The sequence below is a fragment of the Trachemys scripta genome, chromosome 4, assembly GCF_013100865.1.
Source record: "Trachemys scripta elegans isolate TJP31775 chromosome 4, CAS_Tse_1.0, whole genome shotgun sequence".
In the NCBI taxonomy this organism is placed as follows: Eukaryota; Metazoa; Chordata; order Testudines; family Emydidae; genus Trachemys; species Trachemys scripta.
Window position 1 is genome coordinate 17,937,943 of NC_048301.1, and position 19,496 is coordinate 17,957,438.

Genomic DNA, 19,496 nt, shown 5'->3' on the forward strand with positions numbered 1-19,496 from the left:
ACAGATCCTCTCCCAGAAACTTCTCCCACAGCTGAGCTGAACCCGTAGCTCTGTCTCTACCCCACCCTGGAAGCATGTGGCAAACACTACTTTTATTTTTAAAAGGGAACATTTTATTTTATCACAACAATAAAAATACACCTGGAAACACAGTTATCTACCTAGCTTGGATACCTTCCTAGCTGAGCATCTCACAGTCATTAGCATGCTTCTCCTCGCAACATACCCATAGAGTTTAAGGCCGGAAGGGACTAGATTATCTAGTCCAGGAGTCGGCATCCTTTCAGAAGTGGTGCGCCGAGTCTTCATTAATTCACTCTAATTTAAGGTTTCGCGTGCCAGTAATACATTTTAACGTTTTTAGAAGGTCTCTTTCTATAAGTCTATAACATATAACTAAACTATTGTTGTATGTAAAGTAAATAAGGTTTTTAAAATGTTTAAATAGCTTCATTTAAAATTAAATTAAAATGCAGAGCCCCCCGGACCGGTGGCCAGGACCCGGGCAATGTGAGTGCCACTGAAAATCAGCTCGCGTGCCGCCTTCGGCACGCGTGCCATAGGTTGCCTACCCCTGATCTAGTCTGATCTCCTGTATATCACAGGTCACCAGCACCACCCACGTCCACACACTAAACCCCACAACTGAAACAAGACCAAAGTATTACAGTCCCCTCTTACAAACAGAGAGTAGGAGCAGGGCCATCCCTAGCTATTCTGGGGCCTCTTCCATCTCTCTAAGCACTGTGGTGGTGTGACTCCCTGCCATCTTCGGCTGTACCACTACATCCACTTGCAACAATCGCTCCTCCTCTTCACGTATCTCTCGAATGAGCTTGTGGAATGGGGGTGGGTTTTGGGCCCACTCCCTCAGCTGCAGTCGCCACAACATCAGCCCATCTTGTCGGGTGCCCCAAAGGATTTGGTCCAACCTAGCAGAATCAATGCACTTGGTGGGGATGCCCTCCTTCCGCACTACCTGCTGTAGCAAATCCTCTAGTCTCCTGATGAAATCCGACAATCGTTCGTGGGGCTCCTGATAGGTATGGCGGAAACGATAATACAGGTGTTCACTGCTATCAGTAGCACCGTAGACACTCTCAAGAGCGGTTAAATAGTCTTGCACTGTGGCAGCTGGTTGGGAGTCTTTCAGAGCTCGGATAATTCGCATGGCAGGTCCCTCAGACTCTCAAGCACACGTTTCCGCTTCTCAGCATCAGAGCATTCCCACTCTTGGACAAGTGGCACCGTAAAATCCCTCCAGGTCTTGTAATCATCCTCCCCTGAGGGTACAGGTGACACTCCCAAGAAAGAACGTAACCGCTTGCATGGAGCACTTTCGTATACCAGTTTCAATGCATCTTTTAGAGCGTTTCCCAGCTCTTTGGCCCATCCCACCAGGCTGGGTGCTGCAGGTGTTGGAGCCCCTCCTAATGCCAAAATTAATTCTTCTCTTGTCCACTTCTTATCCACCATCAGAGCTTGCAATTTCTGCGCTAAAGAATCCACCTCAAGTGACTCAGGCACACTAGGAGGGGATTGCTCTGCCCCCAGAATTGTCCAGGGACTACCTTCTCCTTGCACCTCCTTGGGCACTTTATCAAGATCTGCTTCCTTGGAGTGAGTACATAGTGCTACCATGCCCTTCACGCAGATGTCAGTCTCCTTAGTGCATTTCTTGATTGGGGATACTGACAACTTGGGTTTCTGCTTTGAAGGTGTGCCTTTTCTGCCCTTTGGAGCTTTCTTTTCAGAACTTTAGATTGCCACTTGTCCTTGCCGGGCAATGGCTTGCAGAACCTCTTGTGTCCTGCAGAATGGTGGGACTCTGGGGAAGGTAGAGAACTCATGTTGAGAATCAATTCCTCATCTGCCTCCATGGTTTAATACACAGCTTTTGATGGGGGCCTTTATCTGCAATAAAACCACAGCCCTGAAGGACATTACTCCACAGACAAACCCATGCGCCTGCAGAGAACCAGAAGCTCCAAGGCAGAGTTTAACTTAGCTGCAGCTAGCTACACCAGCCCCCACATGTTCTACCCACTCCCAGCTCAGCTCAGTGAAGAAGAGCCCAGGGTGCGCAACGTAGGTGTGCGCGTGTGTGTACTGCAAAGTCCCCGTACAGGCCACCAAGTGTAACTTTAGCGCCCTCGTGGCCAAGATGGAGTCTGCTCTGCAGGCAGTTCTGGCCAAGAGAAGGCGCGCGCAGGAATGCAGCAGGAGAAATCCCTTCCACCCCAGAGGCACCTGTTCCAACCCCCCCAGAGTGAACACACACCCCCACGGGAAAAGTACAATGGATATAACAAAGGGAAATATTTATTTACAGAAGGATGAGAGAAGAAATACAACAAGGGGAAATATAGGGGGAGCAGTAAAACAGGGCTGTATCCAAACCAAGGCCCCACGGGCCCAGTGGTAGCACAGTCTGGAAGGGCAGACACCGAGTAATGTGTCTGCACACAGAGTTCAGGAGTCCTGAGCAAAGTTCCAATCCAGTGGTGAGTCTTGGGTGCTTCTGGTCGTCTTCAGCACCAGTGAACTTTCCCCAACAAACCCCTGCGGTGCCCTCTTCTGCCGCTCTCTGCAAAGCCACATAGAGCGACCACCTCCCCACTTAACTATCTACAGCCTCCCTCCTTGTTCCCAATGCAGAGTCCCAAGCCCCAGTACTCACAGCCCCATGCAGCTCTGGGCAGCCGTGATACTGGGTCCAGTTCTGGCCTGTCCTTCTCGGGCAATTCCTCCCTGGTATAGTGCTCCTCCTGACGCCTGTCTTGGGCTGTCCCCGATCAGCCGCCCTGCCCTCCCCAGGCTTCCGGCAGGTTCTCTCCTGCTTCCTTTTCCAGGGCCTGTGGGCTGCTCTCTCTCTCCCTCCGAGCTCCTAGGAAAAAGATTAAAGGGGCCATGCTCTCTAAATCCCAAAGGGGTTACACTAGGCAGGTTTTCTAACCCTTTAATCATTCTCATGGCTCCTTGAACCCTCCCCAGTGTATTAACATCGTTCTTAAGTTGTGCACCAGAACTGGATGCAGTATGCCTGCAGTGGTTGCACCAGTGCCATGTAGAGAGGTAAAATAACCTCTCTCCTCTTACTCAAGATTCCTGTTTATGCATCCCAGGATCTCGTTAGCTCTTTTGGCCACAGTGTCACACTGGGTGCACCTGTTCAGCTGATTATCCAGCATGACCCCCAAATCTTTTCACAGTCACTGCTGCCAAGGATAGAGTCCTCCAGTCTGTAAGTATGGCCTGCATTCTTTGTTTCCATACATTTCCATCTAGCCATATTAAAAGGCATATTGTTTGCTTGTGCCCAGTTTACCAAGTGATCTAGATTGCTCAGAATCAGCAACCTGCTCTCTTCATTATTAACCACACCCCCAGTTTTTGGGTCATCTGCAAACTTTATAGACTTGCCCTGGGACATGCAGGGAGTCCATATTGAATCATGGAACCCAGCTTCTCATGAGTTCTATGCTAGTGCCCCAACCTCTGGCCCATTATTCTTCTCTTACATCATTAAAATGCAACAGGAGTGTGGGTCAGTGGTCTTGTGAAATACCACATGCCCTGTTCCTCTGAATTACCACAGATGTTATCTTATTCCTACACATAAATAGCTGTGGCTTTGCAGGCATTCTCCTCCCACCATGCAGCGCAGTCCCCTAGGCAGCTACTCCTTGAAGCATTCCCTCAGGCTTTCAATTCCACCATTTCACACGCCTTTCTGCTTCCACCACCAGGGTTTTTGCTCCATAGTTGCCTTTCCCTCCTACTGCTAAGCCTCTTCTGTCTGGCTAGGAGCTTCTGTGACCCCCATCATTGTAGTACCTGAGGACCTCACAAACATTAATGAATTGATCCTTACAATACCCCAGGAGGTAGGGAGGAATTATCCCCATTCTACAGCTGGGGGGGGGGGGGGGGGGGGGGGGCTGAGGCACAGACAGATTAAGTGACCATGTGCATGGTCACACAGGGAGTCTGTGGCAGAATCAAGAATTGAACCCAGCTTTCCTGAGACCCAGTGTATGAACCCCCAAGCCATCCTTCCTCCCATAAGGCCAGCCCTCCAGCCTCCTGTCAGACAGGCTACCAAGTTCCACAACTAGCCGATGCAGGCAAAAGGGTAGGTAGGACAATCTCCTCTGCCTCCCACTAACAGCCCAGCCAACTCTAGAAGCCAGTCCTGCCTCATGTTCTCAAGGCCACATAAAGAGTGCATGCCCAGCTGCCGCATCCCTCACTGCCCCCTGCCAGTGCAGGTAAAGTAGGCTAACTGGTATTAGCTAGGTTCCTCAGATAGCACTGTCCCACACCACAGCCACATGTGTAGGAGAGCCAGCTGGGATAGAAGTTTCCTTCTGCTCCAGTGGTATTTCCCAGTGGTGTGATGCCAAGAAATGGCTGGGAACATCCTTACAGGAGAACCAGAGCATAGCATATAGGTAAGGCCCTTTGTTTTCAGTTTTTATTTTGTTCAAAATTTTCTGGGAAATTTTAATGAGTGTTTATTACAAAAATTAAAAAATGATGCAAAGAAATTTAACATTGTGGGTTTTGGGGTAAATATCACTCTTCAGGGGGTTTTTAACTGTCAAAGTCGCCTCACATTCTGAAACATAGTTGAATATGTTTTTTCATATTTGACTCATTTGTGTCACGAAAAGAGTTCGCTAATTCATGTTTGCTGTGAATGCTGCTAGCAGAGATAGTTATCTGTAACGCTGGAAATGTGCACGTGGTAGGTGTAGGACTAACATGTACACCGTGCTCGGGTCATTCCAGTCCTTCTGGACTTCAGCTTCCCACTCCAGAAGAGTAAATAGCAGCTTGGTAACTGGGGCCATCCAGGTTACCGAGCTGCCATCTCACCTTCTGCAGCAGGGATCTGGGCTTGGGAAGTACTAGCACTTCCAAAATGTGCGTGAAAAATAGCAAAAACTGAACAGTGGCTTTTGTATGTAAGCAGAGTCTGAATGAGCTCTTCCCTGCTATCTAATGGTGAGCTGTGGAAAAGACTTCAGGAGCTGATCTTGTTTGCATGGGCACACCCTCCCTGCCTAGGTGCTCAGCATGATGGGATTGCTTGCCTAAATGGTCATCTTTGGCTGGTGTTGGATTCCCAGTCTCCTTGTTATTGGGACAGGAGTAATAAAGGGTTGTTATCCTTGTTGTGTGAATCAAGGGCAGCAGAACTGTACTTGGCATTTTCTGATTGAGGGACTCACCTTCAACTGAATGTCACTTGCTAGGCAGGGGACATGGATTCCAAAGCCCAGTGAGTGGAGAGAGTGTGGTAGTAGGTATTTGTGGTGTGACTTTGCCTATGGGTCCTAGATACTATTTCATCCTATCTCTCTTTTTCCATTGTGTTGTAACAAAACTAATTTAGACTCAATTAAGAGTTTTATTACATGCTGTACAGCTGGAATCACTAATACCTAAGTCTAAGAATTAGATCTGCTGTAGGACAGAATCTCTGATGCAAGAGCCTACCCAGTGTGCACCAGCAGTGAAGCTCCCCCACTAATAGCTGAAATCACTAAGAGCTATGTTAAGGGGGGGCCCCTGAAGACATCTTGGTATGACTGGTGGTGAGTGGTCAGCAGGGAGGCAGGCAGAGAGTGCCAGAGCAGAGCCCCAAAGAGAGTGGTGGTGAATGAGTGCCCGAGCAGCAGAGCGAGTAAGGTGCCTCATAACCACCCTCAACCTGGCGTGGGAGGTGGATTCTGCGGATGAACCTCTGAACTCTGGGTCTGTATTGTCCAAGGACAGCAATTGTGAGTGGGGTGTAGAGAAGGGATGGGCATGTTAAAGGGACTTTTGGGTTGCTGGACTTAAGAACCTGAGGGGAAAAGGACACAGCCCACCTTACTTGGGGGTGGGTCTTTTGCTCATGGTTTATTTTTATAAACCCCGTTTGCGGTGTTTTCCCAAATTAACGCCGCATTATTTCCCTCCTTTTATTAAAAGTTTTGTGCTACAGCTACACTTAGACTCTGTGCTTGCGAGAGGAGAAGTATTGCCTCTTAGAGGTGCCCGGAGGTGGTGTGTAATTGTCCCAGGTCACTGGGTGGGGCTCGAGCCGGTTTGTGTTGTATTGTTGAAAAGGAACCCCTAGATACTGAACCTGGCCCCTGTTGCTGCCAACTCTGACTGACAGAAGGGTTACATGTAAAACCCGGGAAAAATTTTGGTAAAAACTGACAACCAAGGGCTTTCCATGTGGGCTGATACATGCATGAAAGGAAGTCTTCCCCAGAGATAAATGATGGGGCCTGACACAATCCAAAGACACCAACCAATGTCCATTTGCGACTGGTGGGAGAGTTGTCGTTCTCACATATCTCTTCTCCCCACAACGTGACCATGATTTTAGACTCATGGCCCATTGTAAAAGGCAGTGGCAGTGCAAAGGGAATCTTCCCCATACTGTATTTTCCTATCAGGGCACCAACCCCTGTTCTGGAGGGCCCAGCAGTTTCAGTGAGAGCAGTTTAATCTCTGGAAGCAATGCATGGCACAGCAATCCATGAAGATAACCCAGGCACCTGAAATCCAGGGGGTTTGGGGACACTGACATGGAAACTCAGATTTTCCTTCCCCTAAGCGTGTTATTTCTGCACCGAGTACGCTAGGATCATCAGGCATTCCTGCCCTGGGCTGGATTCAGAACACTAACATAGTGGTACAAGATTCTGTATCCCCCAAAGTGGTCAGTTCCCCCTGCACCTTTTCTGTTGATACTACATTTTCCTATTGAAATATTGATAATCTTTCCTCTTTTCTATACTGCAGAACAGATTTCTGTTGGCTGTTCTCAATTACTCTATTACAAGCATATTTTGAAAACCGGTAGACTTTCAGGTGCAATCCTTGGTGTAGGTGTTTCAATTAGTGTCCTCTATTTTAGTAATAATAAAGCCTGAGACCTGCAAAGTACAGGTGCCCAGATTAGACTCCTAAATCCATATTTAGACATGGAAATGCGTAATTTTTTCTTCAAAAGTGCCACGCGCCCTACAACGCCTGCTGTAGTCAATGGGACTAATGAGGCGCAAAATGCTACTTAGCCTGAGTAAAGGCAGCAGAATCAAATTCTTTGTGCATATCCATAAATTAACTCATTCTTCCTGTTGAATTTGTCATTTTTTTTACTCTGTAGAGAGGCTGCTAATTGCATAACACACTATTGGTGGTTACTTCCTGGAGTTGGTTCCTTACACTCGATAAGCTAGTCAGTGCTCATGCAGTCCGCTTCACAGCTCCTTAATGTTCCTCCAAGAAAGAACATCAAAAAGGACAGAAATAAGATTGATTTCTGACAGCAAGGCAAGTGACTAATTCTATTTAAAGTGATTTGTGTTTGTTTTTATTACTGATTCTCCATGCTTTATATTTAAATGTGGGCAGCCACGCGGCAGCCCACATGTGCTAATGCAAGACAGGCTCTTTTTATATAAGGCTGCAAAGTAGAACTCCTCTGTAAAATCTAGTTTGATAGGTACTAAGACCACAAAAAATGGTCAGTACTATATTAATTGGAGATCATTGCAATTGATGGGGACACTTATGATCTCTCTTCTTAAGAATAACATGCCTTTTACTTGAGGAAATGTATTTCTTCATTGAAAAGAACACACCCATGTGAGAATGAAAGCGTCAATAATTCCAGTCAGTGGTAGCGGATGATAATTAATCGTACATGGGATAAAAATACTGCCTGGATCTGGGTTAACTGTGGGACTTGGTTTAACCTTCAGTGCAGAGACTTTGAATCTGATGAAATCATAGTTGAACAGAGGAAGGCAGGTTCTGTCAGTTGAAGTCAGACAGCCTGAATAGTGTTGAGAACAGATTTCCACGCCAAACCTTCTTCCTTCTCAATGTGCTAGAGTACTATTTTATTAGCATAACGACATTTCACTGGCGGCACAGTAGCTATTGACGTGGCACCTAGGCTTCTCCCCTCTTCCCATCTTTATCTCAGCGCAATGTTGCCAACCTCAAACATTCAAAAATCAGGAGGCAGCCCCAGAAAACCAGGAGACTGACTTAAGAATCATGAGGGAGGGTTTTTTTGTTTGTTTTTTTAAAAATGTGTTTTGGGTTCATTTCATTTGCCTTCTGGTTTCTAAGTATTTAGGACACGGGTCCTGTTTTAAAGCTTTTCCCTGCAACCAGGAGGATTCTGAACTTATTTTTCCTTTTAAATGAAAACTGAGATTCTTGTGCAATTGCTTAATTTAACAACTGGGACTGAGTCTCATGATAAAAGTGTGAGTTGGAAATTGGGCAGAATCCATCCATTTATGCCACTCTCCTCTTTTTGGGTGAATACCCACTTTGTCAGACGCTGCGTCTGACGAAGTGGGTATTTACCCACGAAAGCTTATGCTCCAATACATTTGTTAGTCTTAAAGGTGCCACAGGACTCTCTGTTGCTTTTTACAGATCCAGACTAACACGGCTACCCCTCTGATACTCTCCTCTTTTTTTTTTTTTTTTCATATTTAAAAATCCTGATTGTGGTGGCGAGGGCTTCTGAGATCCGAGAGGGTCTCTTCTTTGCCCCTCAGAATGCAATGGAGTGCAATGCCATTTCCCTAATAACAACAAGTCAAATGCAGCAGCTCTCTGAATTTCACTTCTCATACGCTCATCCTCTTCAGGTGTGGTTGTTGGGGTTGGGGGAGGGAAAGCTCAGTGGTTTGAGCATTAGCCTGCTAAATCCAGAGTTGTGAGTTCAATCCTTGAGGGGGCCACTTAGGGGTCTAGGGCAAAATCAGTACTTGGTCCTGCTAGTAAAGGCAGGGGGCTGGACTCAATGACCTTTCAGGGTCCCTTCCAGTTCTATGAGATAGGTAAATCTTCATATATTATTATTATTATTTTCTTTGCTTTATAATACAACTCCCTGCTGTTTCCTTTCCCAGCTGTGTTTACAGCCTGCTACTGCAGCCACTATGGGTGGTAGCTAGCAAACTTCTTGCTTTAGACCTAGATTTGCTGCTGTGCCCAATATCGCCAGGGTGCAGCTGAGGATGGGTCAGAAACATAGGTGGCAGGTGAACCCCCCCCTTCAGGGAAGCTAGCCCCCTGGCCCTGCCCCTTCCACCCCAGCCCATGCCCGCCAGCCACAGCCCCGAGTGCTCCCCCCTCACGACCAGAGGAGCCCCAGCTGCGCCAACTGGCCCAACCCTGGCAGCTCCAGCCCTGGCTGCCGGCCTAAGCCCCCGCGCTTCAGGGGAGAGGGGGAGCAAGGGCAGAGCATCAGGGCGGAGCATGAGCGGGACCATGACCTGGATTGTGGGAGGCATAGCCTCCCCGGGCCTTTGATACCCACCGCTCATGGTCATAAAAAACCTGGTTGAATCTCTGCAAATCTGGGGCTAGTTTCTAACCCAGCCCCTGATGTAGTTTATAGTATCCTCAGGCCGCTCTAAACTAGGCCAATGTGCTACGGTACCTAGGGGCCAATACACTAGCAGGGGTTTACTGGAAATCAGCTGCACTCCAGCCAGGTTTCTTTCTCTTAGCCCTGCCCGCTATGCTGGGCCCTTCAAGAAGAGATGTTGGAAGAGGTAGTTGGAAATTCCCCCGATACTGGGGAAGTCCTCAGCTGGACAGATCTGCCTGCTTTATGGCTCCTTTGTGGCAACCTGCTGACCCAAGGAATCTAGCCCGGAGACTGTCACTGCTTTGACATTTACTGAACCAACTTCTATTGATGAGAGAGACAAGCTTTCGACCTTACACACAGCTCTGGGAAACGTACTCAGAGTGTCACAGCAACATACAAGGTGGAACAGAGTGTTTAGCAGAAGTAGTTAACATGTATTTCAAAGGACTATCCAAGGTGAAGTGGCCTGTTAACCCAGCGCTTCTCAACCAGGGATCAAAGGCCCCTGGGGCGGGGGGGGGTACGAATAGGTTTCAGGGGGTCTGCCAAAATAAACCAGAGAGCAGGGCCGTCATTAGAGTTGCTAAAGCTGAACCCCAAGCCCCACACGGCTGAAGCTGACGCCTGAGCAACTTAGCTTTGCTGGGCCCTCTATGGTGTGGGGCCCTGGGCAATTGCCCTCCATGCTACCCCCTAACCCTGGCCCTGACTTTTAAGCTGGAGAATATACAGAACAGTTGTTGTGGAACAGGTGGACCATGGAATTTTTATAGCATGTTGGGAGGGCCTCAGAAAGAAAAAGGTTGAGAACCCCTGCATTAACCCATCCAGTCATGGGGGGGGGGGGAGAGCAGGCGGGGGGGCGCTGTTAGTAGGTTATAGATTGTTGTAATAAGCCATAAATCCAGTGTCTCTGTTCAGTCCACGCATTTTAGTGTCTAGCAAAATCATGAATTTAAGCTCCCAGGCTCGTCTTTTGAAAATGTTGTACAGGTTTCCTTTGAGGATAAGGACTGACAGGTCGGGTACAGAGAGATCGCTTTGAGGAAAGTGTTCACCCACAGATGAGGTGGTTGTGACGTTCCCCTAGTGTTATCTGGACCGGTGATCTGCTAGGTCACTCCAATCCTCGAGTCTGGGAGCCAGCTTTACCCTGCTCTGTTGTGAGAACCCTCATTCCTGGGCTGTTCACGCACAGCCTCTAGCATGTAAGCTGCTCCCAGTTATGTGAGTGAGCACTTTTGGCCAGCCACTGCTTGGATTGTGCAATTGAATGACGCTAGCCCATATCTCCAGTCCCAGAAACAACCCTAGGAACCTCTGTCTTGCAGTGTTCAGTAATGCCCGCTGGATGCTGCAAGCTTATATGAGTTCGTCAATTTAACAAAGAAATTGATATGTACCAGGCTTGTTATCCCAAGGGGAGTCTATGACGCCCTTCAAACCAAACGCACTCCTTCAGGTAGAATAAACAAACAAATTTATTAACTACAAAAGATAGATTTTAAGTGATTATGAGTAAAAGCACAAGTCAGATTTGGTCAAATGAAATAAAAGCAAAACGCATTCTAAGCTGATTTTAAGACTTTCAGTGCCCTTGCAAACTTAGATGCTTCTCACCACAGGCTGGCTGGTTGCCCTTTAGCCAGGCTCTCCCCTTTGATCGGCACTTCAGTCGCTTGGTGGTGGTGTCTGTAGATGGAGGTGGAAGAGAGAGAGTATGGCAAACATCTCTCCCTTTTAGCATGTTCTTTCTTCCCTCTTGGCTTTGCTCCCCACTTCAGAGTCAGTTGAGCATTACCTCATCGTAGTCCCTGACTGACCAAGGGAAGGGGTGTGACTCACTCGAGAGTCCAACAGATCCTTTTGTTGCTGCCTAGGCCAGTGTCCTTTGTTCCTGTGAGGCCAGGCTGGGTTTGTCCCATATATGCCCTGATGAGGTGTGAACTGTCCCTCTGCTCCTGGGCTTGTTTTAAGCCATGAGGGCACACTTTCAGCCTCTATATACATGAAATTACAATCTATAACATTACTATAACAACAATGCTCAGTGCATCATGAGCCTTCCGAAGACACCCAACATGACAAATTTTGCATTGGATACCACACAATCATATTATAAGGATGAACTGAACATGGGGGTGCAGGGTGTTCCTCCAAGGTACAGAGCGTCACAATGGTGTTTTTGCCTTTTATCATTTTCCTGTGTGAGTTAATTCGAAAGCGTCTGGTTTCAGCCACACAGTTGTTATTGGACCAGTTAGTGTGCAGCATGAGATATGCCTCATGGGTAGGACCCATGGATCTTGAAGGGTGTGTCATAGGGCGTTTTGATCATTGTAGCAGTGGAGAAATGTCTGTGGGTTTTGCATATGTTGTTCTGGTAGGGTTTGGTGCTGCTTTGAGTTGGTCTGTGGGGAGCTTCTGACGATGAGCTTGGAGAGGGGGGTTGTTTTGAAGGACAGAAGAGGGAGTGCAGGAAATATTTCTTTCAGAATGGGGTTCCCATTGAGTATGGTAGTAGTTGTTTGATGACACCCCATATGGGTTCTAGTGTGGGGTGGTAGGTGACAATTAGGGGGTTGTAGTCAGAGGAGGTTTTATTTCTGTATTGAAACAGGTTCTCTCAGTGTATTTGAGTGGTCCATTCCAGGATGCAATCTTCTCCTCTGGCAGAGTGTCCTTGTGTGGTGAAGGTGTTTTTGTGTGTTAAGGTGTACATCACAGACTTTTCACAAAGCGATCTCTCTATATCTGACCTATCTGTCCCCATCCTCAAAGGAAACTTGTGAAACACTTTCAAAAGACAAGTCTGGAAGCTTAAATTCATTACTTTGTTAGACACTAAAAATCATGGACTGAATAGTGACACTGGATTTATGGCTTATTACAACAAGGTATAACCCACTTACAGTTTCCCTTCCCCCACCCTGACCCCCATTTCTCCCCTCCCTTTCTTTCCCGCCTAGGTCTGGCCGCTTAACCTTGAATGGTCTCTTAGAATTCATGTTAACTACTAATGCTAAACAATCTGTTGCACCTTGTATTTAGCTGTGTCATCAGAGCTGGGAACGAACTCTGTGTAAACTCGAAAACTTGTCTCTCTCACGAACAGAAGTTGCTCTAATCAAAACTATTACCTCAATATTCTGGGACCCGACATGTCTATAGCAACACTGCATAGTCATTCAGCTGGGAAGTAGTGATTGATGGGGCAAAAAATAGATAAAGAAAACAAGTCTTTACAAAAAAAGTAAAGGGGGTGAGGGAATCTTACGAGCAATGGATTCCCTGAGCAGAATTGTAGCAGATGTGCAAGGGAGAACGCAGGTTGGATGAGGTCTGCCCGGCCCCTCGAAGCAGAGGTAGGAACGATAAGAGCAGAGTATGTGGGAGTCTGTCTGCCAAAGCAATGCAACTGGGGAAACAGCCGACGCAAGGTGAATGATGTCTGTTTCTTGGCGTCTGTTCAAAGACAGCACGCATGGCAGTTCACCAAAAGATTTGCAATAGGGAGGTTAAGTTAGAACTGATTTGTGGACAGAGGTCACTGCAGTTTGTTTCACAGCTGCACCTGCTACGTTCAGAGTGCTTTCCTGCTATTACTTTTCCATGGAAGCAAGTGCTGTAGCTCTTCAGGGGATGGTACTTGATGGCCATTGGGAGGTGAGGTGGTCTGCATGATTATGAATGGGAGGAGAGGTGGACCATGAGGCAATTTGTGTATTAAGGTGTGATCCCTAATGGGAGAGAGTTTGAGAACCCCAGTATTGTTAGCTTCAGTGGAAGCAGGGTTAGGCTTTGGGCTCCTGATCCTCCAAGGTTCACAGTACTGGATTCCTCCACTTCTGTTCACTTTAGTGGGAGTAGAGAGTTCTCAGCACTCCCCAGGATCAAGCCCTTAAACCATAAAACAGAGGTCTACTGTTCTTATGACTCAGTTCCTTTAAGGTAATGGTAACGTGCATATTTATTACACAGCAGAGGCTGACAAATCTGGTCCAAAAATGGTTTTGATCCCTGCTCCTGCAAAGCACTTCAGCACATGTGTAATGGAACTGAACGTGTTGTGGAATCAATGGGATTGTGCACTTGAGAAAAGTGATACACATGCTTAAGTGCTGTCATGGTTACGGGGGGGCCTGCCCCACTCGTCCCAGAGTGCCCCTTCTCCAGGTGTCAGGTCTCATGCCTTTACCTATCCCAGAACGGAGCTCCACAATTCTCCCACTCTTACACCTGATCTGGGTACAGTGCCCCACCTAAGCCAATTGCTTTTTCCCATGCAGGTCGGACTGGACACCTGTGTCTCTTCCCTCTGGGAGACTGTGACCAGTGATACACAGTGACATACAGCCTTCTAAGAACAAGTAGGTTCATTTAGTAAATGGAACAAAGCATCAGAAAAGATTATTTTAAAAGAGCCTACATGCATGTTTCGATTCAGCTAACCTTACTCTTCACTATGAGCTCAGTGAGACGGACTTCCCTCTGGAGTTACAGGAACAGAACGGGCCCAACTTGACATTCTTCTAGCAAGCCCAGGAGCTCCTGGAACCAGCCTGATCTCAGTTTGCCTTCCAGAAAGCACCTGGCCCGGAGTCTGTTTTTTTCCCTCTCTGTGTACACCTACATTGCAATCAGAAGGTGTGACTGCAGCATGGTTAGGCATACCCCAGCCAGCTTTCATTAGGGTGACCAGATGTCCCGATTTTATAGGGACAGTCCGGATTTTTGGGTCTTTTTCTTATATAGGCTCCTATTACCCCCCACCCCCTGTCCCGATTTTTCACATTTGCTGTCTGGTCACCCTAGCTTTCATCTAGCAGTGAAGTGATGGCAGCATGTGAGGCGGCCACTCAAGCATGCACCTTGGGTCCTGGGGGAACCCAAGCAACTGCTTGTGCTTCTACGGATTCACTGCTATTGTTACTTGAGCTAGCTTGGGTACATCTGCACATGCTGCAGACACACCTTCCAATTGCAGTGTAGACATACCCTCAGGGGAGATTCCTGTTTCTCAAAGTCCCAACCTCCCTGTGTGAGTCAGAACCAAGTTGCCATTTATCTCAATAGCTTTCATTAGAAGGCCTACATGTGAAGTCTTCCTTTTGCCTGAGACTGGTTTTTCTCAGTCAGCCATCCCCTAAGGTTGCCACCTCTGAGGTACAAAAAACAAGGATATGTGGCATGATCCTGAGACCATAAAACAGCTGGCAGCTGTACAGATTTTCCGGGATGCCTACCTCAAAAAAGGGACAATCCTGGGAAAACCTGGAGCAACCCTAGCTGAAACTGCCTGCTCCCTTGACATTCCTACCCTCCATCTCAGGAACCCTACAACTAAAACCCATTGTCAGAGCAATATTCATTATGTAGCGCCCCCATACCCATCATGAGTGCTTTGCGGGAGCAGGGCCTCAGTGCTTGACCTGCTGACCTCTGATAGGTCTTTCAGAGATGTGAGATGTTGGTCTGATAGAACACCACATGTTGACTTCTTTGCTAGACTTTGTGGTCCAAGAATGAGCTGAGGAGGAGGAACCTAGAATTTTGCTATCAAGTCCTGCTTGATAAAGTCACAGATGCATTATCTGCAGGAAATTATTATCGCTTCCCGGCTCTCTGAGCTCTGGTCAAGTGAAAAAATTCTCTAAGTTATTCTCTACTGTCAAGACTCTCATTAGAGGTACGTGAGAACTTTAAGAAGGCATCCAAGCATGAAAGCCTGAAAATTTCTTTGCAGCTAAGGAGGGTGGGTTCAATAGTGTGATGTCAAACCTCAGGAGCCTATGTTTGGCACACTGTGTTAAGTTATCCTCACTTGCGCAACTTTGACCGATTCTAATGCTTTGCTTTCCTTAATCCATTAACTTCTCTGCTTTCAAACTTCAGTCTGCAGCCAAGGATGACATTGCAGGGATTCCTGGTTATTTTCCTGACTGTAAAGTCTCTCTCCTCGTGTCGCAACACATTCTCTAGACCAGCGGTTCTCAAACTATTGTACTGGTGATCCCGTTCACATAGCAAGTCTCTGAGTGCGACTCCCCCTTATAAATTAAAAACACTTGTTTATATATTTGAAACCATTATAAATGCTTGAGGCAAAGTGGGGTTTGGGGTTGGGGCTGACAGCTCGTGACCCCCCCCCCCCATGTAATAACCTTGCGACCCCCTGAGGGGTCCCGGCCCCCAGTTTGAGAACCTCTGCTCTAAACAACCTTTTGGGCACAAACAATCAGATCAGCCCCCGCTTTCCCACAGCCAAAAATTGCCAAGTCCTCTGATGCCTTTTATGAGCTCTCGAAGAAGGACACCGTATTGCCAACCACAATGGTATAAAATGATGTCAGACAAATCATGATTTTTAAAAAAATTATTGTGGGGTTTTTGTCTGTCTTGATTTTTGACATCCCCTCCCTGCCCTCCCCCAGTATGTAACAATTAGTGTTGTCAACTCTCCTACATTTATCAAGGTGATTTTGGTCCCCAGCAGGGCCGGCTCTAGGTTTTTTGCCGCCCCAAGCAAAAAAATTTTTGGCTGTCCCCCACCCCAGCCCTGGGTTCCCTCTGCACCCCCCTGCCACCCCACCGCTGAGCTCTCCCCCCCCCCCCTCCCCCCCCCACCCCACCCCCTGCCGCCCCAGTCCTGGGCTTCCCCCCACCAGTGCTGACTCTGCCCGCTCCCCCCTCAACTCCAGCCGGTCTGGAACTGGCCGGGTTGGGGTAAGCAGAGGGGCTCCCAGGCCACGCCTCAGCTCAGGGTCTCTCCAGCTGGGGCTCCCGCCTCCAGGACCAGCCGGGACCCGGGAGGACAGAGCCAGGGGACCGCCCGGCAGAGGGCTGAGGAGCTGGGGCAGGGCAGCCCCAGAGAGAGCGGAGCCCCAGGGAGTGGGACGTGGGCCCCGCATGGCAGCGCCCCAGGCACCAGTCCCCACTATGGCCCTGCTGCTGCTGCTGCTCCTGGCCCCCCTGCCGCAGTCCCAGGGCGGCTCGGGCCACTTCGCACAGCCCTGGCTGCAGTGCTGGGGGGCGGCCACCCTGCGGCACCTGCAGGCGGCTCCGTGCACCCCTCTGGGCGGCTCCCAGCCTCAGTGTCCCGCGCTCGGAGCCCGCCCAGCCATAAGGTGCGGGCGCTGCTCCCCGACGTGAACAGTGGCCCCAGGATGCGCTGCTGCTGCCAGGGCTGGCTCTAGGCTTTTGCCCCCCCAGCAAAAAAAAAGGCTGGCTGGAATGCCGCCCCTGAAAATGTGCTGCCCCAAGCACGTGCTTGGTTTGCTGGTGCCTGGAGCTGGCCCTGGTCCCCAGTGTAGGAGCTCTCACCCCTACATTTGCTTGTCCCCCTACCCAGCAACGAATTCTGCTCCCACTCCTACATCAATCCTGTCCCCTAGCCCCACATCAGCTCTGTCCCCCATATCCGTTCTGTCTTTCCCTCCCCCCAGCCTCATTTCTGCTCCTCCCGGGGGTCTTCACCCCCATCCCAGGAAAGGTGGTGCAGGGAGGGGACAGAAGCAGAGGAGCTCTATAGAAGGGGGAGGAGGGAGCAGAGACAGTCTGAGATGCTGTGTGTGTCCCCCACCCCCCTCCTGTGGGAATAGTGTTGGCTCCTGAGGAGAGGGAGAGAAAGCTCTTGCCTGCTTCCTGCAGCAGCCCAGACTGGCTGCTCCCCCCCAGGAGGGGGGCAAGTGGGAAAGGCAGCCAGTCGGAGGGGGCTTCCCCCAGGCAGGGCTGAAATCCGCTATTGGGCTGGAACCAGGACTCAGAAAAGGCTCAGAATGCAAGTGACGCTGCTCTGCTAGCATCACTGTCATTATTCCAGACAGACCACAGGAATTGCTATATCGCATCAGCCCACTCATCTATCTAGTTTGATGCCCTGTCTCTGACACTGGTTGGTAGCAGCTGCTTTAGAAGACGCTGCAGGAAACCTCAAAGGGGAAACTACCCCTCTCCCCTTTAGCTAGTTTGGCTTTTGCCTTGAAGCCTGAGGATTTAAATCCTTTCCAAATGTTTGGGGGTGGGCTTTTATCCTAACCAGTGTAGCATTGGATGTTTTATGATCCATATAAATATCCCAAATTCTCTATTTCCAATGACAGCCTTTCACATGCAGGGATGATTAGGAACCCAGAAATAAATAAAATACATCCCTCTTAACCATATGCAGTGTGGTGGTAGCCATGTTGGTCCCTGGATATTAGAGAGACAAGGTGGGTGAGGTGATACCTTTTATTGGACCGACTTTTGTTGTCCCAGTCAGCCATCCCCTAAGATTGCCACCTCTGTTAACAGAAGCTGGACCAAAAAAAGCTCTCACCTCTCCCACCTTGTCTCTCTAATATCCTGGGACCAACACGGCTACCACAGCACTGCATACAGCAACGGAAGACGTCAAATTTTGCCATCTGAAATGTACACTCCACAACATGAAGCAAAACTTAGCAGCAACATCTACTAAAACAGAAATAGGTCCAATAAAAGATATTAGCTCACCCGCCCTGTCTCTCCCCTTAACTCTTATACAGATTTTATTCTGCTCACAGTACGGATCTCAGGCTGCGTCTACACTTGGAGCTGGGGGGTGTGATTCCCAGCTAACGCAGACATACTTGCACTAGCTCGCATTGCTAAAAGAAATAGGGTAGCCATGGTAACATGGCAAGCAGTGGCACAGGCTATCTGCCCCAAGTATGTACACACAGGATCCAGGCAGTTTGCACTCAGGCAGGGGGCTAGCCCATGCTGCTGCTCTGTACTACCCCAGCTACACTACTAGCTTTCTTGTGCTAGCTCCATGAAAGCTGGGAATCACCCCTCTAGCTCCAAGTGTAAATGTATCTTTACTGTGTCTTTTTTCTCTTCTCTCCTTCCTCCCCTCCAAAAGAGTCTATCCAAAGACTTTCAGCTCAGTGCCTTGCTCCACTGTGGTGCACCCTACAAACTTTTGCAGTATCATGCCGTGTCTGCAACTTCCTTTGCTTTTCGTAATAGGAGCTATTTTTGCAACCCACTCCCTTTTCCTCTGCAGATCAAGGTAGTTGTTTCACATGAGAGGGGTTTGGAAATCTAATGAACGATAGATACAAATAAAATAAGAGAGAGTCCTGTGGCACCTTTGAGACTAACAGATGTGTTGGAGCATAAGCTTTCGTGGGTGTTCACCCACGAAAGCTTATGCTCCAACACATCTGTTAGTCTCAAAGGTGCCACAGGACTCTCTGTTGCTTTTTACAGATCCAGACTAACACGGCTACCTCTCTGATACTTGACAAATAAAATAGATCATCTTTTTAAACCATTTCCCGCCGGGGTTAGGTTCTCTTTCTTAATCAGATGTGAGCAGATGCAAAATGTTTCTGGCCATGAATACATTATGAAATACTGGTGGCAAATTCACAGATGGTCCGGCTCAGCGACAGCCGCTCTCGATTAAGTCAATCAGAGCTGTGGTTGCTCAGAACCTCTGAAAATGAAACCGTGAACCTTTTCTCTGTTCTTTGTGAAAAGCAACATTTCAAAATGAGAGTCTCCGAGTCTCAGTATGAACTCTTGTGAAATCAATTGTGAAGTACTTGGAGTATCATATCTGAGGTATCACCCTCACCCTACACCTGCACAAAGCTGTGAAGGTTGAGTACTGAATCTGATTTATGAATTAAATCCAGAATGCTCTGCACCGTCCCGAGGACTCCCTGTAAGGACCAAGGTCCAGTGGTGAGCTGGAGCCAGTTCGCACAAGTTCGCAAGAACTGGTTGTTAAATTTAGAAGCTGGTGTAGAACCGGTTCCTAAAAGGGCGGGCGGGTGAGCAAACTCCAGTCTGCGGGCCACATCCGGCCCGTGGGACCGTCCTGCCCAGCCCACCTGAGCTCCCAGCTGGGGAGGTTCCCCCAGCCCCTCCCCCGCTACTCCCCCTCCCTCGCAGAGCCCCAGCGCACTGCGCTGCTGGCGCCAGCACTCTGGGCAGCTCTGCAGCTCCTGCCGCTTTGAGCGACATGGTAAGGGGGTGGGGCTGCGAGCTCTAGCAGCCGCGCGGCATCCTTACACAACTGCATGGTAAGGGGGCCGTGCCAGGAGGAGGT

The 19,496-nt window shown here is 48.6% G+C and overlaps 1 protein-coding gene and 1 long non-coding RNA gene across 3 annotated transcripts in view; one reads left to right on the forward strand and one right to left on the reverse strand.

Moving 5' to 3' along the window:
* Window positions 1–518: 518 nt before the first annotated feature.
* Window positions 519–19,496, reverse strand: part of LOC117877042 — a 26,387-nt gene continuing 7,409 nt past the window's right edge. The window contains exons 3-4 of the long non-coding RNA XR_004645600.1: window positions 2,681–2,887; window positions 519–1,914 (exon numbers count right to left, since the gene is read on the reverse strand). This is a non-coding gene — a long non-coding RNA (uncharacterized LOC117877042). The remainder of the gene's footprint in view (window positions 1,915–2,680; window positions 2,888–19,496) is intronic.
* Window positions 7,233–19,496, forward strand: part of GPR132 (G protein-coupled receptor 132) — a 30,619-nt gene continuing 18,355 nt past the window's right edge. The window contains exon 1 of one of the 2 annotated variants that reach the window (XM_034769763.1): window positions 7,233–7,341. In XM_034769763.1, coding sequence (XP_034625654.1) covers window positions 7,282–7,341 — 60 coding nt within the window. In that variant the 5' untranslated portion in view covers window positions 7,233–7,281. Of the gene's footprint in view, window positions 7,342–13,699; window positions 13,783–19,496 lie in introns of those variants that run through there. The other variant, XM_034769764.1, reaches the window with a different exon arrangement.